General features: G+C 39.6%; 1 protein-coding gene across 1 annotated transcript in view; it reads left to right on the top strand.

Moving 5' to 3' along the window:
• WDR44 (WD repeat domain 44) overlaps positions 1-25,424 on the top strand; it is a 31,942-nt gene extending 6,518 nt beyond the window's left edge. Inside the window, exons 2-20 of the mRNA XM_053473089.1 lie at positions 8,042-8,075; positions 14,804-14,872; positions 15,033-15,645; positions 16,557-16,687; positions 17,043-17,144; positions 17,454-17,590; positions 18,784-18,867; positions 19,332-19,438; positions 19,891-20,042; positions 20,153-20,291; positions 20,606-20,670; positions 21,132-21,248; positions 22,054-22,176; positions 22,904-23,095; positions 23,418-23,519; positions 23,608-23,723; positions 24,200-24,327; positions 24,463-24,594; positions 24,869-25,424. Coding sequence (XP_053329064.1) covers positions 8,042-8,075; positions 14,804-14,872; positions 15,033-15,645; positions 16,557-16,687; positions 17,043-17,144; positions 17,454-17,590; positions 18,784-18,867; positions 19,332-19,438; positions 19,891-20,042; positions 20,153-20,291; positions 20,606-20,670; positions 21,132-21,248; positions 22,054-22,176; positions 22,904-23,095; positions 23,418-23,519; positions 23,608-23,723; positions 24,200-24,327; positions 24,463-24,594; positions 24,869-24,963 — 2,638 coding nt within the window. The 3' untranslated portion in view covers positions 24,964-25,424. The remainder of the gene's footprint in view (positions 1-8,041; positions 8,076-14,803; positions 14,873-15,032; positions 15,646-16,556; positions 16,688-17,042; positions 17,145-17,453; positions 17,591-18,783; positions 18,868-19,331; positions 19,439-19,890; positions 20,043-20,152; positions 20,292-20,605; positions 20,671-21,131; positions 21,249-22,053; positions 22,177-22,903; positions 23,096-23,417; positions 23,520-23,607; positions 23,724-24,199; positions 24,328-24,462; positions 24,595-24,868) is intronic.
• The last annotated feature ends 1,950 nt before the right edge of the window (positions 25,425-27,374 follow it).

The raw sequence follows: 27,374 nt of genomic DNA, 5'->3' as shown, positions 1-27,374 counted from the left end.
TGTTGGGTGTTTTTTTTTTTTTTTGTTTTTTTTTTTTTTTAAATATACCTTTTTATATACTACTTTTTCTCATCTATATCATACCATCGTTGATGTGTGTGTCCTGGGTACTGTAAATATCAGTATTTCACTCACTGGCATAGTATTTACATGTACACTAAATGGACAAAAGTATTGAGACACCTGGCCATTACACCAACGGGGACTTTGATGACAATGAATACACTGAATACATAGACATTTTATATTACTTAAAACAAGTAAGATGGTTCAGACAAGGTATGACAAAGGCCTTTTACCTCCTCGAACAGGCCAAAGCCAGAACAAGAGTCATGGTTTGCCTAAATAACATATTGTCTGAGTGTTATTCTTGGAATGCTTCTTGAAGACATTATATAAATAGCTACACTCAATGATACATCGACCAACAAGTTTATCGACGACCACGCTTATAAGAAGATTGGCAAGATAGTTCCGAGCCAGTGAGGTAGACTAAATGCTCTTTGAAATTTTAATGTTAAGACAAGCAGATTGTAATACTGATTGCATGGTGGTTGTCACACGTCCTCATGGAGAAATTGACTTTTCCCCATGAAAGCCTGCTTTTCTTTGCAATGTGTTGTCCCGTTCCCCTCTTATTGTACTATGGTCTGCAGACATGGCTTGATCTTTTATCATCATAAAAAAGTTTAAAAGGCGTCACTGCTCAGAAATATAGCTACATAACAGGCCGATGGCTCGGCATTAATATGTGATGTCTAACTTATAATTATTTCTTTTAAAGGGACACTCCAGCCACCATATGCACATGACATGTCATGTCCGCATTCCAATTGCAATCTCTCCATATGCGTATCAGAATGATACGCCCCCAGCCTGGCCGATATTTTCTGTGTAGAAGATGTTTGGCCAAACCATCTCTTGCCGTGTGATATGGGATGGGATGGTGGGGGGGGGGGGGGGGGTTTCTCATTGACTTTGATGACATTGTTTTTTGCCACTGAGCTGCAGTTTCTCCCAAAAGTAAGGGGTTTTGTACATTTTTCAAAAATGTATCTTATAGTACATATAATGTAATTTCCTTTTTTTGGTGAGGCAGTCAGTCCCTTTAAAGTAAGATCATTTGTATTTTTATAAACCTATACTGCAGAGGTGTACACTGGTGTGTCGTGATGATACTGCCCCTTTTCTTTCTGATAGGGGAAGCTTAATTTTCTGGCATAAGCGCTTATTCCTGAGGACGATTACTGTAGCGTGACAAGACCAAGCCGAGAATGAGCCATGCCTGAGAGCAGGTCTACAGGTGACACTATATCAATGAAGCCTTGCTAGGAGATCATATCTTTAGAAAGCTGCTGCTGACACTATTCTTCGCCTGTCACTTTCCTGATAGGGGTGAAGGGCACAAGAGGTTGTTGATGAGCTGCGTAGCATGGGAAAGGTAAAAGGCAACTCTTTAACCCTTTTTTGGGTTCCTGAGAGGTTGAAAGGTTACATCCATTGCAACGTATTGTGTACACGGTCAAGTGATGACCAGGATATAGCGGCATACAATGTGTATAGCTGTCAAGCATTGAGATTTAACATCTCCTTCATCTTCTGATGTCAGACGTGTAAATAAGTTTGCCCTGTTCCCGCTTTATCCCCCACTAAGATGCATACATCTATTTGTTCTTGTATTTTTTATTTACCATATTTGCTTGAATATAGGTCGTACCCCCCACACACTCTTACGTCTTTAAAGTGGGGGTGCGGCCTATAATCAGGGTTAAGAGCAATTCGTATCGCCTGACGCCCGGGACATGCAGTTCCGGTCGCCGGTCAGGTGTTTTTTTTTTTTTCTTCTTCGTTTAACCCTGCTGCGGGCAGATCCTCCTCTCTGGCAGCTGTTGAATGTCTGTGCTATGTGCGCAGACAGCCGCCGCCGCTGCTGCCATCAGTTCCCCCGGGGCTTTTGTGACGGAGAAGCGGCAGAGGTTGTCTACCTGCGTTGTGCAAACGTCCACCTGCTGTCTGCACTAGACACCAGGAGTCTGGGGGGAAGGGCAGAGTGTCATAGCTGGGGGGCAGAGGGGCATATCTAAGGTGCATTATGAATTAAGGGGGGACGGACCTTAAAATGGCTATTGGGTTTTCAAAATTTCTGTTTGTATATAGTATGTGCTGACTATGCTGCATAATAGATACCAAAAATGTTAAAATACATTTAGTATTCCTGTTCATTAGATAAAATACTGTTTTACCATTCCACTCATGTGTTTTTTCTTTAAAAATAAAATTTTTACAGTTAAAATGGCACCAAACTTTAAGGGTGCGGCCTATGATCGAGCCAATGCGGTATTTAGACATTGAAAGCTCGTGCTTTTAGCCTGGTATGTTTGTTTTTAGGTTTCTATAATAGACGTACTGTACATCTGGACTTGTTTCAGTCTCGCATGCCTTGTTTCTATTCTAATAGAGGAGTAAATTGTTGACTTTTTAAAGAATAGATAATAAAAGTAACACTTTCATATTGTTATTTTAAGGAAAAAAGGACTTGAAAGTATTTGTAGAGTTTAAACACCAGACTTTTTCTTTCTCATAGAGCCATCCTTAGAGGTCATGATATAAGATGCTGAAAAATCACCAACAGTAAGGTTTTTAGGAGCTCGTTTACCCCGGTTCCTACATATGCAATAAAATGACTTACTGCAGTGTATTAATGAAAACGCTCTGTAATATTTCTGAAACTAACACATTTTCAAGCAATTTGGAAACAGAGGGTATTGATTTTACGCTCTCTGTAACAGGATATTCTGTATAAAGTAACACGACTGTCCGTTTTTAAATGTGTGTCCTTCCTATTGATTAAGTCAACATTGGATTTCTCCATGCAAATATCCAGCTCGGATGCAAGCTTGTGTTACGCGTTGCAGCATCGCTTTATTAATTTTATGTGGTGTGTTTGGATACCTAATGAAAGGCTAAACTAAGTGAGTTGTGCCTCTGCTTTCATATGCGGTAATAACGATATGCAATAATACTAGATGTGCATGCATGGAAGTTTAATATTAGCGTAGAATTTCTTCCTATCTCTTTTCTCGCTATCTAATTTCCGGGAAGTTACTTCTTTTTTTAACTTGTTGTGAGTATAACATATTTCATAATTAGTATTGTATTTATAACCAAACTCCAGCTAATTCAATCTCACTAGAAATAGGGCTGTGTTTTTTCCAAGCAACTTGTTTGTTTTTTATGCATGTTCCATGCACATAAACTCTGTCTGATCAGACTCATTTAATAATGCCCATCAATCACTCAATCAATTCTCCTTCTAATGTACATTGTAAACCTTAAGGCCAGGGCTCGAAAATCCGTTCGCCGTGGCCCAGCGGGGTCACATAATGCCACGTGACCCCACATGATGCCTCCTGTCACTCGCTTCACCGCGCACCCTCAGGAAAGCGTAGTGTACTGGGTTTGCCATAGTAGATTCGCAGTGGCGTGGCAGATGAGAGGGAAAGTAGTGCTTGTGAGTGTGTGTGCTGTAAGGGTAAGTGTGTATATGTATAGTGCTTGAGTCGGTGTGTATGTATCTGTAGTGTAAGTGTATATTTTTATATATGTATAGTGTTAGTGTGTGTTTGAATGCGTATAAGAGTGTGATGCTAGCGTGTATGGTGTTAGTATAAGTGTGTATGTCAGAATATAGCGTTAGTCTGTGTATGGTGTTACATGTGTGTACATGAGTGTAGAATGTTAGTGTGTGTTATTGTATAGTGTTAGAGTATGTTAGTGTATGGCAAGACTCGACAATCCCTGGGCATTGAGTGATATATGTAAATAAAAACAGGATTGGGGAAGAAAATATTAACGGTGTTATTGAAAACAAAAGAAAACAGGATTATTAAATTTTGGGATTTATTTTTTTTTTTTTATATTCGGCTTCAAAAGTGTACAGTGCCGTATGGTAATGACAGCAGAGAGAATCGTGTGCGGACTGGTTCATCAACTGGCCTGTATGGAGGACTCCAGGTTGTGATAGATCTTGCAGGCAGGTATGATGGATACTTTTGAGAGAGGTTGTGATAGCATATTATTAACACCGCGTAAACCGTGTTATTCACATTTAGTTAAATACAGCTGGAATGTTGACCCAGGGAGCAGTCGCTCAGCTTTATGGAAGCTAAGCTGCTAAGTTTTTTTCCTTGTCACCAGCAGCAAGAACAATGTTATTTATGGAAGGTAGAGCTGGGGTATTATTGGGTTTTAAATCCCAATCACGGTGTTCCTGTGTTAGTTCATTGTGCCCAAGGGGGGCAATTTATTTTGGCTCCAGGGACATCCAAGACATGTTTTGTATTTTTAATGGAACCTATCATTCATGAGCCATGTCTGGTGTGTGTATAGTTTGAGAAAACAAACAACCTCCTCATTTTGCTGGTTAAATGAGGTTGTAAATGACATTTTTGCAAGGCGGTAATTCTGTTATAATCATCTAGGAGTAAAAATAGATATAATGTGTAGTTACATTGAGGTGGGTGCAGATCAGATTGATGTATAAATGTGACATTAAACCTTTTTTACTTGTTTTAAAAGACTCTGGGACAATTCCTCTGCAGTGGGCACTGTCCCCAATGTAGCTCTTTTTATAGAAAAATTAAACATATCGGGAATTAGTAGAAATGCAGACCTTCGTGAAACAGGAACCGTGTTAAATATAGATGGTGATCTCGCAATATGAATGTAACATAAGCTTGTACTCGGGTTGTGATGGACCAGGGATATTTTCTTTTCTCTTTTGCAACGGTGTGACTAACAAGCTTAAACACTGACAATGTAACCAACCTCCGTGTGACAGTTGGAAGCTAACAAGAAGATTTCACAGGCTACATGTCCCCGAGGCCAGTGTTTTTTCGATATCGAAATATATCAGCCATATACGCGTTAAAGAAACATAGAAATTGACGGCAGATAAGAACGGTTCAGCCCCATCTAATCTGCCCATTTAAAGACTTGGACTTTAATCGGTCCTTGGTCTTGTCCTAAATTCAGGAGCCATATGCCTGTGCCATGTATGTATAAGTTCCCTCACTGTATTAATATTATGGTGGCTCTGTCTCTTCTAGCGTTAGAATCTGATAATTCCCATGTACATCCTTACATTAGTCTAGCGGTAGTAATGCACCTGTTACTGGTCCTTATTGGCATTAGTCAGAGCAATTAACTTTGGTAGAGCAGTTCGGTTAGTGTTGGCTTATGTGATATTGTGATAACAGATGCTAATGATTGTGTCATTGAACAGACTCCTAGACTCCAAATTTCTAGCTTCCTATTTACTCGAAATTGTTGTAGGGCACGATAAAGTACGCCTGCTGATACAGCCATGAAAGACCATCTGTTTTAATATTGCCATGCATGTTTTGTAATTGACACCGCCTTGAAATTAGATCCGCTGTCCGTAGGCACATGGTATGGTCCACCCGGCCAGCGGAGCAGAATTATTTTAACAGATACAATTCGGCTTTTTCATTAGGATTTTCTCTTCGCGTTGTTATTTCCATATTCCCTTCTAAATGTGTTTTGGATATTTTATAGATTCCTAACAAATCAGCCCTCGAGGCACATAAGTATGTCTTTTATAAACATTTTTGTCTGTACGCAGGTAGGCTCGTCAGACTGACTAAGCAGTTTGTGCAGATGGCTCCTGCAGCCGTAGACAGCTATGATATTTACATGCTGGGACGCAATGGCTTCGGTGTGGCCCTGCTGTATGCATTTCTCATAACAGGCCCGCTTTGAATGGCAATGTTTTATGCCTAAAAGGTTGGGATATACTATTCTCTGTTGTATGCATGAATGCATTCTAGTTTGTGGTCGATTACTTTAGAGTCCCTCTCAAAATCGGAGTTATTCAATTTTTTACCTATTTCCTCAGCTGTTTTGCTTATTAATGAAGACAGAACAATCAAATTCAGTTTGTAATTTTGGTATGCTGGCCACATATCAGAATATTAAACACTGAGGTTGATCCAGAGCTTTGTTTCTGACATTACAAGAGCATTAACGATTACTGAAGCACATACTTTGCGTTTCCACCAAGGTCATGCGGTAAAAACCTGTACACATCAAGCTGTCTGTGCCAGATCTGGTTTGAACTGTGTTAAGCTTCCTTACAGCGACAGAGTTACGGAAATCTGCAGAACATTAACCCTTCGACGGTGAAATTGTATAAAAAAAAAACAATACGGACGCATTTTTAATTTTTGGTCCATTTGTTTTTGGGCAATGAACTTTGTTTTCTGCCCTTTTGGCTCAGACAAAATTCAAAGGCTTTTTTCATTCAGAATTGAAATTTGTTGTCACTCATGCTCTCACACTCTCATTCACTCTCTCTTATACTCTCACAAAGCCTCCCTATCTTCTCAGACGACTGCTCCTTGTCCCTATCTCCTTTTCCACAGCCTCACTTCTCTTGCCGCTCCTTGTTGTCCTGTCTTCTTTCTTTGTCCGCCTCTCTCTGGTATCAGCTACTTTATCCTGGATCACTTCTGGAAAATGGCAGAGATTTGGGGAAACGGAGGGAGAGGCTGTTCGCAGGGAGAAGGAAAGGTGCAGAAACACTTCTTTCTCCTTTCGTCCGTCTGCAATAATCTGGCCTCTTGGAGTACTTCTGCGGAAGGGTGGAGCCACGATGTGCCACACGGAGACAGCTTTCTACCCTACTTCTCCAATAGGGGGAGAGTGTGCGCGCGGAGGCTCCGCCCTTTTAAGGAAGTACCCTGGGAGACCAGGTTAATGGAGCTGATACCGCGGAGAAGCAGACAAAGACAGAAGAACAAGAAGAGTCAAGAGAAGAAGCTGCATAAAAGGAGACTGGGAGTAGGAAATGGTCAGCTAGGGAGGCATTGAGAGTAAGGGTGAGTAAAAGCAGCGAAAATGCTAAACAATTTTTCGGAGCCCTCTCCTTTGTATTTATTTGTTTGTTGGGGTCCCTCCATGGTTTCGGCAATTCATACGAATCAATGACATTGGCATCCAAATGCACAAATCTAGTCAAAAATGCACTATTACCCATTGGTGGTGAACTGTTACATGAATTATGAAGTAATACCCTTTTCCGTCAAAACGCTATGTTGCTTGATTCTTCCGTATTGAGTACGCGTGGTATTTACCACTGTGTAATAGCATTAATTAAACAAATAGTGTTTTGTAGAAGAAAGCTTTTACCAGTCCAATGAGTTAACTTCTCTCTGAAATTTCTCTTCCATCAACTGAGAAAACTCCTTATCGACCGGATCATCCATGTTTCCTGTTAGAACTTTAACTTTACAGGCGATACCTCAACCTTCAATCACGGTTGAGGATCAGCTGTCCAATTAGAAAGCGGCTGTGTTTGTCTCCACCAATCAGCAGTATGCAGTGGCTTTATAAACAATATTTAAAAAAAAAAAAATAGTTACTGTAGAATCAGCAGCTCTGACCAATCCTTGATTGCATTAATTTCTGTCTCTGAATAAGGCTACATTAAATATTAACATTTTCCTCTGCATCTTAAAAAACATTATTGGATCTAAAGATTACGTAAGACTTTTATCCTTGCAGTAGATTGTTGTAAACGATACTGGCTCCTCATTCCATCTGTGATCTGTGGCTTAAATCCTACTACAAAAAATATTACTCTGTGACCTAAAGCTCAGACTTTAAAAAGCGCTTGTATTAAACAGTTCTTCAAACTCGAGGAGAGGGTTAAGAGGCTTAACATCCACCCTGGACGTAAGTGTGTGTTTGTGTACACGTGTGTACGCGTGTGTGTGTGTGTGTGTGTCAACACCAGACCAATAAAAAGCAAGGCCAGTTACTTAAGAAAATGCCTCAAATAGCTCTTGCAGGTTTATATTGTTAATATACCGGAAATAAAAGAATAAACAAAATTCTGCCCAAAACTATTGGTAAAAAAAACTGTGCTAGAGAGAAGGTGGAATTAAGGAGTTCGTTTGCTGCATCCTTGGCTGATGGTTTACACAAATTTATACTAATTTTCTGATTGTTTTTTCTGCAGATCCCCAACGAAGTCTGCCACTTTCAATCTGAAGGTAAGTCTGTCTGTATATAATTCAATAAAGTCAAAGCATCGCTAGAATAGTGTATGGGGTTTACATACTTCTTGGCAAAGTTGGTTTTCGTGTGCCCTGTGGCCATTTGCTGGAGTGTTGTTCATTTGTGCATGTTGTGCCTGGGGTTTAATATAATCTTTTGTTGAATGACTGTTTGCTGCCATTCCCTGCCACACAGGAGGGATTTTGTTAAGGTGCGTAAGGAAGATTTCCACAGTCCTGTTTGTGGGTATTAGAACATATTCTAGCTGCTGACTCGTATGCAAAAGAACTGATGCCGTGGCGACTCCTCATTTGCATACAAAGCCATGAGAGATACCCAATTTAAACCCCAGTGTTCTATTGAGCCGCACATTTGTTAAAAATCCTTGTGATGTTGTGTAATTCCCTTAAACATTTCTTCTACTCTTCTTCATGGTGCTACCTTTTTAATATTGTAATGTATTGATGTTTATAGCACCATCGTAATGTGTAGTGTTGTACAATAATTAAACGGAACCCAACAAGTTGTGCATCACAGGGGGGGGGAAAGCGATGCTCTAATGAGTTTACAATCTAAAAATGAACCCTCATCTACATGGACTTGTTTCTAAAACCTGTTGGTTTAACGAAAGATCATAAATGGTTAAGGAGGAACCTTACAAGTGGAATACAAACAGAACCCTTAATGTTATTTTTATTATATTCCATTTCTAAGTTATTACAGCTGACATCACATCTGCCCTTGCAAAATGCATGTAGTACCGGTACTTGTCATTTGGTGTAACTGTCCATGCGCGTTTCCCGTGGTCCCGCATACTGTGTTGGAATGCATTGAGCCGTAACGTGCTTCCCGGATCTCTGTGTTCCTGTTGTGAAGCTTAAATCAGTATCTTGGGGGGCAGCAACGAGATTGCACTTCCTACAAACAACAAAAACATAACTATATAACCACTGATTGGAAAGAGAGAAAAAACAAGGATAATCCAGAACGTGACAGTTCCTCTTTAGCCTTGGAATTCTGAACCAAATGCTTTTATATCAATACTGTGATTGTGATATGCTGTGTCATGGGAATCTTTTATGTTTTGTTTCTTGTGACAGCAGTCACCACATACAGGGGCAACAACTAAGTGCAGTCACAACATACAGAAGTATTGACCCAGTTTTATGTTTGGTTCTTGCCCCTATCGATGCTTATGGCAGCCATAGTTTGTGTCCACCAGTTGTACTCCGGGATTGCCCAGGGCTCAGCGCTAACGTAACATTAAAGGGATATTGCAAGCTGGTTGTCATGGCCGTGTTTCATGTGTCCATCACACAGCGGCTTGCGGATCAGACTGCTGACTTTGTGCAGGTGGATGTATTAATAGAACAAATGTGTTCGGTGGCCCTTCCCTATTCTGATGCCTTCTCACCGCTTCCTACCACAAAGTGTTCCATATCACATACCCAAAGAGCTTCCTCCTAACGAGAGAAAATCTTATTCACCTCTATTTTTTTTTTCAATTCTATTAGTGATTTTTTTTCTATTTTATTAGTGATAGCAATGATTAAAGTTAATGTAGACATCAGAAGTGTCATGTTTAAGCTTCTTCATTCTGCAATTCCATGGAAACGTCTGTTCAGACTAAATTCAACTCACTATTTATGGAGCATCCCTTACTGGAGAACAGTATTTTGGATATTTTTATATCTGTATTGTCTTTTACCTTAAGGGAGGTATAGGTTTTTTGGCTTTGGTGATCACACACTAAGGCTTTGAAACAGCTTGTGACCCGAGTCTTCTCATGAAAGAGATAACATTACTTTACGTAAACATGCGCTGTCGCGGGAGTTATAATTTCTTTATGAAAATAACCTGATTTTTTGTGCTGCTTTTGATGATGATCCATTTACCACGGGATCGTGTTCAGACGACACACAGCCAGCTGCTTAGGGGTTAAGCCACGATCGAGCCGCAGGTCAGGCAGTATTTTGTCACAAGATGCTGGGATGACATATTGGTCGGCATGCAGACGATGCTTTTATTATCCAGACGCATAATAATACCCACTCTGCTGTCGTATGCACTTTAATGCATATGAAAGTTGGTTCCTTTTAAGTTTTTGTGTGGTCTCCCTTGCGGTTGTGTTGAGGGGTTCTACAGATTACCCCCACGTGCATTTTCCCTGCCCCCAGTTAATTGACTTGCAGATGTTTTGGGGCGAACACATTTGCTGCTACCTGTGCTCATGTCATATGCTCATCACAGGTCAGCTCCAGCACTGGCTTGGTGGGGGTTCCCGGGGCTTTAATGAGATGCGCATGCACAGAAAACACTCCAATTCCGATGTGACTTTAATGCTAATACTTGTGCAAAAGCATAGAGTCCGGGGTAAGGACAGAGAGGTCGTCGTTCTAATCCACACCTCATAGCTTTGCTAATAGATTAAATAAGATCTGTAAAACAACATAGGATCTAGATGTTGATTTGATAACTACATTATATTTTACTGGTTAAAACCGTGTACATAATTTGTCACCTGGTCTGTTGCAGTTTGTACTAAGAGTATTTTCATATACACCGGTATACATAGTTGCACAAATCAATACAGTGTGTGTTGTGTATTCTTGCGGGTTGGTACTCGGTGACACGTTTGCGTTGGCTCTGTAGTCTTCTGGCATTCTTCCCGGCAGGTGGAAACGGAACAAGCATTCCAGGTGAGGTTATCGCAGGGTTAAAGGGAAAATGCTGCGTAATTAGCTCTGCTTCCATATTTGTTCAGTTTTGGTTCTTAAGCTCTGCCTTTTTGTGAAACACAGGCATCCTCCTGCACGTCCGTCCCTGTGGGTTTTAACTCCTATTTTTCACAGCCATCGTCTTTTGCTTTGTTACGGTGGATAATAGAGCATACAGCCAATGGCCACAACAATTGTTATAAAGAAGATCTGTCACTCATACCCCAATTCTACTGTTACAGTTAATTGCACTAAATAATCATATATAATTTCCAGATTAAAATAAGAAACGTATTTATTAGAAACCCACCTAATGTGTATACCGTGTGAGCAGCCGTTCTGCCTTATCGTTATTGGCATCTGCCATGTCAGGACTCTGGGTAGGGGTGACTATTTATGCCGCCACCTGTAAAGTGCCGGCCTAGGCCAAGATACGGCCCATGTCCCGAGAAATCGGCAGTTGGGAAAATTACAGATCTCCTTCCAACTGGCCCAAACTTAAGGGAGAGTGATGTCTACTCCTTCAGATGTCCGCTTCAGTGCTCCCTGACAGTGTGCGCTGCCAATTCATGCTGCGCACCGGGGTATGATGTCACATGACAGCTCTCAGCATGGAAGTCGTGCACACAATTTACCACACAGTAGACACAATCTTTAATATTTTTATATTTTATTATCTATAATAATCAAATAAATAATCTTATATGATCCAGCAGTTTGATCCGGTGGCCCTTAGATCAATGTTCGGCGATGTTATCTATAATTGTGTTTTTTGAGCCAGATCAGTATTCCGCATCTGAAGCCTCAGAAGCCAACAGCTGGATCTGTTTAATCAGCTTCTTCTAGGGAAATATGATGATGATGATATGATGCCGGTGGTTTTGGCAACGTCTGGTGATCTGGAATAATTAGCGGTTAATAAACCCTGTTGACTATTAACAATCTTATACATACAGTTTTGAGATGGTAATTGGCTTGAAAGGTAAGTAACGTGGGCTTCTGCAAGTTACAGATGCAAATTTGGAGGGTTGACAGGGGTAGGTAATTGGGTATAACATTTGTAACTAGTCTACACTTTTAGACCTCATACTACATTTTATTATCCTGGTAGAGGTTCGGTCTTCCCCAGAAAACATTACTCCCGGTTTTGGTTGGGTAAGTGTTTATTGGTGTAGCTGGGATTGGACGCGATGGTCTGTAGCGATGTATCTCCAACAAGGCATCCCTGTAGGTTTGGAAAAAAACAACCATCGTGTCAGAGAACGAAAAGCCAGGTAACATATTATTAGCTTTATAGTCTGGCCTCAGAAAAGTGTGTCGTGTGGCTTTGATTTTGGCCTCAGGGTTGGGGCCTTTGAGGTAAAAGACAAAGAGTGAAAATAAAACATAATGGCAATCTTAAAATCATATCAGAGGGTTACATTTTCTGTATAGATCTTGCAAGAGCTCTAGACCTAGAGGCAGCCAGAAGAGGGATTATTATACATATGCGGGAAAATCTGTCATATATCATTTTTAAGGAGTCAATAAAGAGATGCACAGATAATACCTACAGAAAGGACTGACCCCCCTGTTGGCTATTAACAATCTTATACATACAGGTTAAGGTCAAAATGATAAGTTGAAGGGTAAGTAATGTGGGCATCTGCACGTTATAGATTGTAGACCTCATACTACGTTTACCTTATTGTTTCCTCGTAGGGGGTCATGGTTCCCATAAGGTATATTCTCCCACAGTTCGTAGTTTGGGAAACCTTTTTTACTATAGGAGCCTGGGCTGGAATTGATACTCCATAATCAGTGACTTGTTTTGTCCAGGCTTGACTAAGGTTTGGAAAGAAACAAACATCACGTTAAAGAAAGAAAAGCCTCATGAGCATCTTAAACAAATAACTGTAACCAAATGTTCATCAGACTTTCTAAACGGTACTTACTAAGGATGTCGAGGCTGGAGCTGAGGTAAAATCAGTTGTTTTAATGGCCTCTGAATAGTCTCTCCTTCGTTGTCGTTATTTGGCTTATCTTGGGGCCATTTAGGTAGGAGACTAAGTGGGAAAGAACATGAGTATTGGAAATATAAAACATATTTGCAAAATCATACAAAAGTCTGAAAGGGAAGAGAGAAGGCATGGTATGTCCCCTGTTATAAATATATCACCCCTGCCCTCCTATGTTACCGGACTGGAGCAGGCTCAGTGTGTTTCTCTTCCTCCTGGTCATCCATATCGCAACCATTTTCATTCGGATTTGGATCCGCAGTAAGACTTCTGGAAAATAAATTCCCCATCTTCTCAAAATGTCTTATAAGCAGTAAGTCTTCTCATCAAATGTGAACGCCAGGCTGTGTTTACTCTGTGCAGACAGAGGTTACAGGTTTCTTTAGGTGATAACAACGAACAACCCGGCGATGGGAGCTTTTAAACATTGCGTTTAATCTGAGCAGATGATAGCTCGAGTTGTAATAATTTCTTACTGGCCTAAAACATTGACAGCCTTATTACGTTTATCAGCACATCGGTAGGGAATGGAACGTTTTTTCGACAACATGGGCTTATTACAACTCGACCCTGATTTTTCTCCCCCAGAAAAAGGGAAATACCCCCTACACCCGATTCCTGAGCCCTTCTCAAATTAAACATGTGGTGTGGGGGTCTCCATAGGGTTTATAGTTTTTAGTGCAAAGAAAATTGTGGACATTGTCCCCCCCCATCCCACATTAAAGACCTCCAGGAAATAATCCAAATAAAAAGACTCACTTTCCTTTTATGAAGTCTATTTGTTTTTAAAAATGTCAACGTGTGCCAGATTGATGATCATTGGAGCTTTAATCAACAACATGGGAATGTATTTCAAATACTAGATTGTGTTTCTTTGGAACAATTATTGTATGTAGTATTCATGGCTGTTTTAAAAGTATTCAGTACTGAAAAGAAGAACAACGTTTAATTTACAGAATTGAATGTAGAGCACTGTGATATACCCAAATCCACCCTTTCCTAGAAAGTGGGACATTGGGATTCAGCCCCCCCCCAAAAAAATAGGCACTTGAGGCATATGTGACACCATCCCCCACTGAATGCATGCTATGCTTTGAGAAAAATCCCCTACAGTTGCATAAACCATGGTAGGGAAATGTGAATTATATGTCCCACGCATATTCGACTAATATCCATACATGTTACTACACTATGTGGCAGCCCATTATGTCTGTCGAGGTTCATCGGCACATCTTAGACGCAATGAGGTCCTACGCCGGCACTCAGCCCCCGTGGTGTACGTAAAGGGGGAAATTCTTTATGTATATTTAAAATGGATTGTCTGAAACAGACTTGGTTTGCATATTTCCCAGAGGTTACTGGATGCAAATGTTTAGCAGATATGTATGTGTGTGGGTGTATATATATATATGTGTATGTGTATATATATATATATATATATATATATATATATATATACATCTCATTACTTAAATTGTCCCCTTTTTCTTGTGTCCCCATGTTTACCAACTGTCGAGTTCCCCAGGACAGTCCCAGGATTTGGGAGCTTGTCGTGGTACTTCAGTGTCCTGCGTAGTCTCTGATAATAGTTGCTGTTTGACAATAATACTTTGGCTTCTAGTTGAGCATGATAGGAGTTGCAGTTTACAGTTGCTCTGGTGAGTGACTTGTAGACTGGTGTAGAAAAATAGCAAGCAAACTGTCAACTGTTTAATATCAGGCAGGTGCATATAAATGTCCGTACTCAAATGTGGTACTACTCGACTCAACCAGCAATGGATCCTAGAAGTGCAGCCATTGCTCTTTGAAAGGTAAGGAAGGAAAATAGACCTTGCGACCTGAGATCATTATCATAATCGTCTTGGTATGGACCCCTTATGTTTAACTCTGGCTAGTGTGGGTCTCCCATGATGAGGCGTTTGTATAGCATGTTGTATAGAGCCTGCTTCTGTGTGATTTTGTGTGATGCTCACGTATGAAGCGTTTGAAAGCTTATGGATTGTTTTACAGGAAGAGATCACCCATCCTGAAACATCAGGCCCAGAAAGTGCAGACCCAAAGCAAGATGACCCTAAAGAGGTAGGTTTTTCCTGAAGAACTAATTTGGGTTTATAGCAGAGGAGAAGAGCTTGGAAAACTTGTTTACTATGTTTAAAGAAATGGATTTGAGATGCATTACCATTAAGTTCCTATCTTAGCTGTTTATTGATGTGTTTTCTGTAACATATATTGTTTTTAGATCATTGATAGCATTATTGAAGAAACCCAGAAGTACGATGCTGTACATGTTGAGCACAGAAGTACAGAGAAAGATGAGACATTGGATCTAACATCCACGAACACACATCAGAGTCTTCTTGGCAATATTCCTGAGGTAGTAGTCACCAGGACAACCTTCCATGATGATTCAGAAGACCCATCACCAGAACAAAGTGCAGATGGAAAGCTGGAAGCCACCCAGATTTCAAAAGCCCCAAGCTCAGTCTTATCACAGTCAGAAGAACCTCCTACAATTGCAGACATTATAGAGTTAATAGAAGATCAAAAGATTACAGAAATTGTTGACAACCTAAACAGCTCAATAGTTTGCAAGGAGACGAAGGAGACTGAGGATCCGGCTTCAGATACATCGTCCTGCGATACTATAGAACAACTCGGACCTGCTAAGCCACCCAGACAGATCACAGTCGAACCGGATATTGTAGCAAGTACAAAGAAATCTGGACCCACGCGACCTCCACCTCCAATTAATGTCCCCCCACCAAGGCCGCCGCCTCCTGCGCGACTGGCGCCACCACCACGCAAGAAGAAAGACTCTGAATATGAGAGCCCAAGGTCTTCAGGTTTGGACTGTGAGTATTTTTACTAAGTTGAAGTAGTGAAGGTGCGTTTTGTTCCGTGAACATCAGTGCATTTATACAAGTTAATATACATCCCCTCCTGCCTCCCAGCCAGTACGAGGCTCGGTTTTCCAGCCGTTTTTCCAGTCTCATAGTCTACACTGCACCGTAACACACCCTCTGTAACAAAAGAAAAAATACATAAAGAAATAGCTTGTAGAGATGGCGACAGAGGTTAGCCAGAAATAAACTGCTGATGATTGTCCATCCCACACTTGTGGTTAACCCCTCATATCTCCAGTATGAACATAAGAGAAATGTCAGATTGTACCTGATCTGGCTTGTGTAAGGGATATACTGGCCAATTGGCTGATGGTGACCCGGAACAGCCGAGACTCTGGTCCATTAACAGCATTGAGCAGATTTAAGCAAATTATGATTCCTGATTATTGCTTTACATCGCTGATCCTTCACAAATTTCCCCCCTAATTCCCATGAGCTTTCAGCTAGTAGTAAATATCACTCGACATCGAGACATTACAGCAACACCGTTTAAGTGAAGAAAGTGATAGTTGATCACTTGCTAAGCTTGTTTAATGCCATGACGTGTCAGGCACGTCATAGGTCGTTAAGTGAACGTGTTGCATGACATGCCGACCCGTCTATGGACGTTAAGGGGTTAAATCAAATGCAGGATGAAAATGCAGCCTGAACCATGTAGGCTAATGGAGGCTGACCTGCTGCTGAAGCAGAACTCCCCACGGACAGCTGTGCTTGGTTTATAATAATGTAAGGAGCCTCACGTGGGAATTATTATTAGTGGGATAATTGTAATTATTTATCATTTTGTAATCATGAGATGTCTGTACAGCCCGCAAGGCCTTTCCTTTAGTTCAGCTTGCTTTTGTTTTGGTGCCTTACAGTTTCAAAGGAGAGTTTCTTGGCTGGTAGCCTTCTATCACCAAACCCCATGGCCGAGGCAATGAACAGAGATTCACAGCATTCACTGGATCTGGCCAGCGCTACAAGCGGAGACAAAGTAGTCACTGCTCAGGTGGGTCTCTTGTAAAAAACGCATTGCCAGGTGTTGGTTGCAGAAACGTGGTAAGCGCCTGTGTATCATATGTTCAGCACCAGGTACACTGACGCTATACTCCATATTTATAAAGAGCGCATTACCCACTGAGTAAACCAGTGGGAAGTCCTGGAAATTACTCATCAGTTAGTATTTGCTGCAGAATTTATTTTACACGGAGTTAGTTAATGGTAGATTTGTACCGATGTATAAATTACCTTAAGACTAAACACAAACTATCATACATTAGCAATGTCTTTATCCGGTATCATTATGTAGGACACATGCATGTGGATGCTTTCCCATTAACCCATCTTATGTATTTTGTTTCTAGGAGAATGGGAAGGCTGCAGATGGCCAGCTTTCCTCTACACCAAGCGAAAGCCACGGTCCCCAACGACCTCGTTCTAACTCAGGACGGGAGCTCACAGATGAGGTAATGAGTAGCTTGCTTTGGCAATCCTGCTGCCTTCCAACTTATAGTTTTATATAGACATGATGGGAGTTGTTGTCCATGTTGTATTAAATGTCTGCCCACTTTTATTCTGTACTCTTAGCATAGTAAAGTATTTTTATTTTATTTTTTTAAATATATTCATATAATTTGTTACCAGAAGCAGTGTCTCTGATATGCAATAGGCTGAATTTGGAATAGTTTTTTGGGTGTGTGTTCAGCCTTTTTGGCACTTTGGTAAAAGGACTTTTTACCAGGTTAGCACCATTTAAAACACTTGTATTCTTGCAGGAGATTTTAGCCAGTGTAATGATTAAAAACTTGGATACAGGAGAAGAAATCCCCCTGAGTCTGGCTGAAGAAAAACTACCTACTGGCATTAACCCATTGACGTTACATATCATGAGGAGGACAAAGGAATATGTCAGGTGAGATAAGTCTGCGTCATCTGAATTCTGTATTGGCATATAGATAAAGAAAGCTGTGTGTGTAAACCTGGGAACCTGTCTCGGTGCTGTCACTTTCTCTACGTTGAAATGCATATAGTTGCACATACGTATAGTCTTCAAAACAAAATATATATATATATATTGTGAGGTCGAAACGTTGTTGCTGTCGTCCTTCAATAAATCTGCCTGAGCTGGAACCCTTGAGTGCCTGGAGCCTTTATTTATTTTAACATTTCATGGTTGGCATCATCTTTGAAACAAATGCTTTTAAATGATTATTTTATCAATCATGTTTTTCTCACTCAACAGCAGAGATCAATACAATAGCTTCTAAAGTCCGATAGCCTCACTTTTGCTTTTATGTATGCTAACCCTGAACATTGTTCTCAATCGTGACTAATATCTTTCCATGAGAAAAAGTGGTAGAAAGGAACACTGGTCCTCCCAGAGTTTAAACCTTTTTATTTATGAATATTTCTGTTTATACAGATAGAATATTTGAACACATTTCCCCTTAATGCGTGAGGTGAGCTGTCTGAGGCTACGCATTAGCATGCTGAAAGCTGTCATTAGTGACATTCACAATGTTACCCGGCTTCCGTTGGCAGAAATCTGCTTCCTTGACATGTTTTAAGTTGCTGAGGTTGTAAAGATGTTGATTAATTAAGCTAAATAAATACAGAGCCCCAAAATCGAGAATGAAAGATCCTGTTGCTGTGAATGCACCAAAACAATGCATCAGGAGTCCCCCAGTTTGCTCAAGTAGAGCCAATTATGTAAAATTTCAAGTCACTGACGTTCTAGTCCAGAGAGACTCTCCGCATGGCCGGTCCCCCCTTACAGTCCAGTTGCTGATTGAAATACTGTTTTGAAAAAGGAAAAAAAATAAAACTATGAAGCTATTTTATACTAAAAATGTACAAGGGAGGATCTCTTGATTCTTTGTAGTTTGCACCTGTGTATTTGGTCAGATCTACTGAAATATCCATTTTTGCTAGTTTAGTTAAAAGCAGGCTGCTCTCCTTTTGGAGCGTTATCTAACCGGAAATAATCTGAATAATTGGATCCGCCACACGTAATATATTCAGCGCTGGAGACTTGGATGCGTTATACAATGTAGGAGTTTGGAGGCCAGCTTGTGTCACTAAGTATCTGTCTTAAATGTTTTACAGTAACGATGCGGTGCAGTCAGACGATGAGGAGAAACCTCCGTCTCATCAGGCAGATACGGACGGTGGAAAGCTGAAGCAAAAAACGTAAGCTTATTGCTGGATCAGCTGAAATGATCCCATCTGATCTCCTGCAGAGCAGTTCATTTTGTTGTTGTCATCTCTGGCAATGGATCGGTTAACCAACTTTAGATTTTATGATCTCCAGGCCTTGTTAACCCCTCCACTGCTAGATTTGGATCAAGTGTTCATAGTAGTATTTGGCACATGGCTTATAAGTGAATAGAGACACCCTTAAGAAATGCATATAACTGTTTGTCACCTTAATCATATTGTTTCCATGAAATGGGTTAAAGTGCAATTTATAAATCATTCCAAGCAGTCCCTAAGAGGTGTATTCACTAAGCCTGGGAGATCGTTTAACCTCGTGGACTTTACATTTTGCATTAGGAAGAGCCGGCCACAGGGAGCTTTTTCTGCAGTAAGACCCCGATTGACTTTGAATTTTATATTTAAATGAAGCATTTGTTCTGTTTACTTCTGTTTTCAAGGACTCAGTTCAAAAAGTTTTTAGGAAAATCTGTGAAAAGAGCAAAGCATCTGGCAGAAGAGTATGGGGAGAGAGCTGTGAATAAAGTGAAAAGTGTCCGTGACGAAGGTTCGTTTTCTTTATTTATTGTTGGCAGTAAATAATATTTAGATGTGAGATCCAGAGATTTAACCTAAAAAAAGTGTAAAAAAATATATGCAGATGTAGTTATCACTAAAATGTGAGATAGCCCGGGAGATAACATCTATTACTCAGCTGATGATTTGGTTAATTCTGAGAGCGCGTGCAAAGAAAGTGCTTTGTGTCCCACCGGGAGGATGGCGCGATATAAAAATACTAGTTATCTTGTTCAAACTATTTAGTTTTTTTTCTGTCTGCTGTAAAGAATATGCTAGTGACAGATTTGGAAATGTTTCGTCCATGGGTGTTTTGTCACTACTCACAGGACTTCAATGCATAATCCCCCTCTATGCAGCAACAAATGAACAGATATAGGAATCTATTTCTGTACGATGTCTTGGCCTACCTTACTCATGCTTAAATCCCATTTGCCTCCGTAGTTTTCCATACTGACCCTGATGACCCATCTTCCAGTGATGATGAAGGAATGCCATACACCAGGCCCGTGAAGTTCAAAGCTGCGCATGGCTTCAAGGGGCCATATGACTTTGATCAAATCAAAGTGGTGCAAGATCTAAGTGGGGAGCATATGGTATATCTTTTGACTTTATAGTTGTGTTGTCGTGCTGATATCTTGTAATTATTACCTTGTTCGATGTTCCAGGATCTGATGGCTGTGGGTTTTCCTTCTTTTATCACCAGGGCGCTGTGTGGACCATGAAATTTTCTCATTGCGGACGATTGCTTGCCACAGCCGGACAAGATAACGTAGTCCGGATATGGGTCCTGAAAAATGCCTTTGATTATTTCAATAACATGCGGATCAAGTATAACACAGAAGGTATATTGATTGATAAGTAAATTGTAGAATGGAACGTGAGGGAGGTGTACTGTTTTGATGCAGCGAGAGATCACCGGACGTTTACAGAGGCCGCCAGCACCTTCCGAGCGTGTCCCAAGAGATTATTTACCCTGGGGTCCCACGACACTTGGAAGTAATGAAAACATTTTCCATGCTTAAAAACCAGATGAAGGGTATGGGGCTATGCACAATTAGAATCATAAAGAAAGTATAAATAAGAATAATTTCTTAGTCATTGATCATATTTAATGCATTGATTATTTTTTTATATGTTTTTTTAAAATGTTTTTCAGGTCGTGTTTCACCCTCTCCGTCTCAGGAAAGTCTTAATTCTTCCAAATCTGATACAGATGGGGGAGTAAGTATTTCACGCATTGCAGTTACTGACAAACGTGACATTACTGTATTAGAGGAGATTTGGACTTTATTAAATAGCCACAAATATTATCATTGTAAGAGTTGGTATCATTAAAGAAAATATCTTTCATCAGTGTTAATTGCAGTCGGTTTCTCAGGCAGAAGACCAGCGCCATAGGAATCCACTAAACATATAATGTATTCAGGGGCTGCATTACAATCACTATGATTCTCTCCACATTTACTGAGGGAAATAAGCTTATCCACGCATGAGCGTGTGCTTATAACTAACGTTATTACATTTCTGTACCGGTGAAGCAGGTGCAATTAGGGGTTAATACGCAATTAACAAAAACATACCCTGCTTTCCTTGTCTTAATGTTGTCGGTTTTTACTCTCTGTTGGATAAGCGCTGCGGAATCTGCTATAATTGTAATGTTTGGATTCTCTTTGGTCTTGTAGGCGTACAGTGCAGCCGACGATATGGAGACAGATGATAAAAATGCACCATTTCGTCAGGTTCCCTTCTGTAAATACAAAGGACACACAGCAGATCTTCTCGACCTGTCTTGGTCTAAGGTTAGTGAATAGAATGTGATTTAACTTTTTTTTTTGATGTGTGGCAAAAGGATGATAATGTGGATAATTTGTAAGAGAGAGCTGTGTTAGAAGAATACATATGTCCCATGTAAAATTATATTTAATCAATATTTCATTTAATACAGTCTTGAAATTATTAAAAATGAAAATCTTGTTGACTTTTAAAGGGACACTCCAGCCATCATATACACTTAAATGCATGCGATAGCTGAGATGTCCCTTTATCTGTTTATATAAAATCCCCCCATGTGTGTTTGGCCGAACCATCTTCTTGCACGTGATACTCTGCTCCAGAGCTGGCTCGGCAAACACTACCGGCTTCTTCTATTCAGACCCCCATGTGCATCAAGCACTGCTACTGATTTCAATGGGAGCGCTTTCTTGCCACTGATAAGCTTCTTCAATCAGCCAATCAGTGTCAAGAATTGTCACACCACAGAGGAGGAAGGGCAGCTGCACAGCTGAAGCTTCTATCTGAGAGAGTGCTTTTTTTCTTGTTTCTGGATGAATGCAGAATACTATAATATTCAGTATAGTGGGGCTATCAGGGACCGTAAGCTGTCCCTTTAATCGTATTGTTCCTTTATCCACGCAGTGGCATCTGCTTTTAGGCCCTGATTATACAGGAGACTCCAAAGTATGTTAAAATTATAGGCATGGGATAGCTGAGCAATCATCCATAATTGTAAGTTTGCAGGAATCGTTCAGGCAGTTAGAGCTGTCAGGAAGAACAAAACGTTCCTTTTTTTCAAATTTCTGACTGATCACATACTTTGTCCTCCAGAACTACTTCTTACTGTCTTCATCAATGGACAAGACCGTCCGTCTCTGGCACATATCCAGGAGGGAATGTCTCTGTTGCTTCCAACATATAGATTTTGTTACAGCAATAGCTTTCCATCCAAGGGTGAGTCAACATAAGCTTAATTTGTCGTGTGTGTGTATGTATCTATGTGTATACATGTGTGCGTGTGTATGTATATATATATATAATATATATATATATATATATATGTGTATATGTGTGTGTGTGTGTATATATAAAAATGTTTTTTTGGGGGGGTTGTCTTTCATGAAAACCTATAACAGAGTAAACTAAGTGTCGTAGTCATATGTAAATCTGCCATCATATGAAATGTCTAGTGCTCTGTATTCAAAGTATGAAAACCTGTGTTTTGAACCAAGTTGTTTTATGGAACAACAATCAGTTCCAATTTGTAGTGATAATAATAATAAAGCACAGAAACCTTTCTTAATCTCTTCTGTGCTTGGTATACTTTGGTACGCTTCAAATATGCTTTCATACTTTGCCTAAGTCTATTTGGCGATTGTGTACAGCGCCTAGGCAAAATACGGAAAATGATTCACGCTTCCCACTTTGATGTATCCACCTCCGCATAGTTAGTGGCACGTAGGTTCCAATTAATTAGTTTGGGAGTGTGTAATTACCAAATTATTCACTTCTGTACGATTAAAGACGCTTGTACTCATCTGCATAGACACCACTCTGATCTGATAGGAATGCTATCCTATCCTGCCATTCCTGGACTGCAGATCCCTTCACCCAGCTACACGTTTTGCTTTATCTGGTAAGATGTGCTCTGTATTTTAACTTTATTTATTCATCGCTGTAGGATGACCGATACTTCCTAAGTGGCTCCCTTGATGGCAAACTCAGACTCTGGAACATTCCTGACAAGAAAGTCGCCTTGTGGAACGAGATTGATGGGCAGACAAAGCTCATCACGGCTGCAAATTTCTGCCAGAACGGGAAACATGCAGTGATCGGCACGTATGATGGAAGGTGCATCTTCTACGATACAGAGGTATACTTTTCTCGCATCTTTTTCTTTCTTTTCAGCTGTTTGCTAGGACTTACAGGAACAGGGCAGAGGAATTATATGAACTGACACTTTGGACTGACTGATGGCAATGTTCTTTCTTAGATATGAGTAATATTTTTATTCTTTCAGTTTTAGTCTATTATATCACAGAATACAGCCAAAATGTTAACACTTTTACACCTTCCTATTTTTGTTTACAATCAGATGGGAAAAAAAGTCAGGACATTTATATGCCTACTTAATTGTTTGTCACCCAATTGTAAGTCTGTGTAGCTGGTGACAAGTGTTTTGTTCACTTTGTTAGCACTTGAAATACCACACGCAAATACATGTCCGCTCCACCAGAGGGCGAAACAGAGTCGGCAGAAAAATCACAGGAATTGAGCCATTGCCGGGAGAGAATAAGGTACGGCTGACGTTACCCTTTTCTTACTGAACTTATTAAGACGTTTTTTTTGTTTTTGTTTTAATTCTGATTTATCTATTTTTTTCAGATCCTTGTTACGTCCAATGACTCTAGGATAAGGCTGTATGACCTAAGAGATTTGTCTTTATCAATGAAGTACAAAGGATGTGTCAACAGTAGCAGCCAAATTAAAGCGAGCTTCAGGTAAAACATGTCTGTAGTAAATGAAAAAAGGCCATCGGTTTACTATAAAAAGACTGAGGGATGCACGTAGTGACGTACATGTTTTTATGCCCTACCGTTATTAATAATCCTTCCCCAACATGCACCCATTGCTCCTAGTTTATTAAATTCAAGTACAACTGGAAATAAAATAGAGAGAGGCTGCAAACTTCAGGAAAAACTGCCAGTTTATTAGTAGTGGATTGCAACGTAAAGCTTTGTTTATTGTTTTCCATTAAAAATGCATTTTTAGACAATCAGAAATTTCTTTTTTAAGTGACCATATATGTAAAAATATAGCTTTTTTGGTGAGTTGGGAGTCTAAAGAATTATTTTCCAGTATAGACCGGTGAGAGGCATCTGAGCTGTGACTGTACGCTGGAACCTGTCATATTAAAATGAAGATTGACCTCATTTTATTTTTTTATGAAAGTATTTGTTTTTGTTTACTCCCAAAGCCATGATTATACATATATTGTAAGTGGCTCAGAAGACAAGTACGTTTATATCTGGAGCACATACCACGACCTTAGCAAGTTCACATCTGTTAGAAGAGACCGCAATGACTTCTGGGAAGGAATTAAAGGTACGTTCATAACATAGTCTTCATCAGGCAATTTATTATTATGTGGTCAACCTAGAGGCATCTATAATGATTGCCTAGAGGTCCTAGCCATCCTAGTGACAGCAATTGGTGTGATCTGTCCCTGTCTTCATTTAGCACACAATGCAGTTGTCACATCCGCCATCTTTGCCCCAAACCCAAGCCTGATGGTGTCAACAGATGCAACATCCGAAAGACAAGACCCTGATCATAAAGCGGAACAGGCAGAATCTGACAAAATACCATCTGGTGAGCTTTTTTTGACCCTAAACATATATTTATTAAAATGAAAATTATTTTTAGACATTTTACCAGATTTATTGTGGTTTTTCCCCCATATGTTTCTTGTTTAATGAAAAGTAGTAGTGTTACAATCTAGCTCTGGCTTCTTGCCATGGAGATATTTTAGAAAACAGCCCCATCTCTGTAAAATCTAGCAACTCCCAACTTGCTCTTTAGTGAATAAGCCCAACGTGTATATTCTGGAAATAAACCAGCTGATTGTTTTCTTTTGTATTTTAAGGAGCTTTGAAGCCTGATCACACAGAAGTCCTTCTGTCTGCTGATTTCACAGGAGCAATCAAAGTATTCGTCAACAAGAAGAAGAATGCATCTTAAATCTATGTCTGGCTGCATTAGCTCTGAGTACTAGTAGGTCATTTTCCCAGAAACAATGAGATTGAGGACCATTGAGTAGACAATATTACAGCAACATTCTCCTTCTAGTAGTCAAAGAGGCGGATGATATTGACGGATTCTGCTATTAAACTTTTATTCTCCATCAATCTAGATCTTTTAGCTTACCCTAAAATAGTTGCACGTAATTGTCTCAGTGAACTGTAAAGCAGTGCGCTCCATTTCCCTTAATTAACTATTAATCATTATCGTCCATACTGTATGGATTATCGGTTATGGACCTGCATATTTTTCGTGTTAGGACCATTGGGATGGGTGTCCCGTCACACATCCCAGCTTCATTAACACGTCTAAGACAATTACTTGTGTTAATTGTTTTCACAACGTTGGATCGGTGCACAAGATACTCTGTAAAATCCATTAAATGCACAGTTTATCCTGAACCCTAATCTGTTGAACATTTTTTGCTAAATGACATTGCTTTAATGAAAGATCATGTAAATGCCAGATGAACGTTAATGATATGCTCATCATGTCTTCTCGGTAAGCGGGAAGCCGGTTTGTCTGGGATTTCTCTGATCGAGGACTATTATATGAATAACATCAATGCCAGTAGATTTGATCAGTTTGGATCCACAAAATCAAGTGTGTTGGAAATTCCAAATCGAGTGTTTTGGAATTAGTGTGAAGTACGAGAATTCTGCTGCTGTAATATCTTTTACCTTTTGGTGCCATTTGGAGAATATGCTAAGCAATCTCCTGTTAGAAAAATAACCACAATGTTTTTGTTTTTTTTTCTACTCTCTGACTTTCCTGGCAGAAAAGGTGTTAAGGCTTTAGTGCTGCAGAAGTGTGCGTTTTTACAAGCCTCTTCAACATTACTTACGCCAAAAATCGGCCACTCTGCATGGTTAGGCGGCACCAGCTGACATTGACCCAACACCCGTGCCTTCATTGGTTAAATGCGCTTATTAAAAGAACTCTTTAGTTGACACCAAACAATCTCTTGTCTTGAATCTCTTGATTCTATTAAACTAAAATGTGCATTGCAAGTTTTCTGGCCATAAAAAAAAGACAGATGGCCTTATTCGCTAAATGGTGCCAACACACGAAGCACCTTTTTGGCAAATAAACCACCTAGTACTCTTCAGTTGTGCATTTGTTTTTTTTTTGTTTTTTTTTTTATTTTCCCTATATGGGGGCATGTATGCTGATTTCTTCATGTGACTGAAAAGCTACTAGAAATGTTTTGTTGCACAAAGCTTTTTTTTTTTTTTTTTTCTTTGTTAGTAGATAGATAGACTAAATTAAATCTGTTTCTTATGGGTCACACATTGTACAAAAATCTTGACAATTCCTGGGATTTGCCTGCAGCCTTTTGCTTCTGTTTCTGTCTTCTTCTGTTATGGATTTTCTTCATCCACTTGCTTTGCAAATTAAGACACACAATTGTTGTCGTTCATATAATATATATATATATATATATATATATATATATATATATATATATATATATATATATATATATATATATATATATATATAACAAATCCCATTCCTTCTGCTTAAAAACTAGTCAGATTTTTATTTTTGTTCTAGTTTTTTTATGTTTCTTTCCTTTCCAATGTGTAAAAGAGATAAAATTGTTTACATTTTTTTTAACTATTGTAGTAAAGTGAAAGCTTTTTTTCTGTTCAGATATTCTGGGTAAATTAAAATATATGTAAATATGTTCACTATGTACCAATGAAATAACTTTCTGGCCTGAATAAACCAGAATATGTTGTTGATGGTTAACGGTGTTAAGGAAAAAAAATTGAAAAAAATATAATTAAAAGCTGATCACAAAAAACATAAATGCCTCATTTTCTTATTTATGGCAATGACCAAAGTGATGTCATGAGATGCATGTCATAATCTTCACAGATTATATGTAAAAAAAAACATGATTATGTGTGCGTTACATCTGTTTACATGTTTCACTTGTGGATAATGACAACAGGCTACTCACCAAACGGATGGGGCGTACAGGTAGGATTTGGGAAAATACAGGTCTACTATCCCAATGTGGGTTTACTATAATATAGATCTATATATTCATATCTATTATATACTGCTTGGTTACATTACACCTGCATGTTAAGCCAGAATAGGCAGGTGTAACCTCTCTTGTGTGATATCAAAGATAAACTACTCAATGCGGAAAGAAACCAAAAGTACATAACCAATGTATGCTTCCATAGATCACTCACTAGAAGTGTGTGTGTGTGTGTGTGTGTGTGTGTGTGTGTGTGTTATACACTGTATCTGGCACTGTTCCACTACAGCTAGCGTCCACTAGATGGTGCTCTAGGACACAGTACAAGTTTGGAGAAATAGCTCTTGTGATACTT

Source organism: Spea bombifrons, chromosome 8 (genome assembly GCF_027358695.1).
Source record: "Spea bombifrons isolate aSpeBom1 chromosome 8, aSpeBom1.2.pri, whole genome shotgun sequence".
In the NCBI taxonomy this organism is placed as follows: Eukaryota; Metazoa; Chordata; class Amphibia; order Anura; family Pelobatidae; genus Spea; species Spea bombifrons.
The sequence above is the reverse complement of the archived record's forward strand: the minus strand, read 5'-3'. Positions and strand labels throughout refer to the sequence as shown.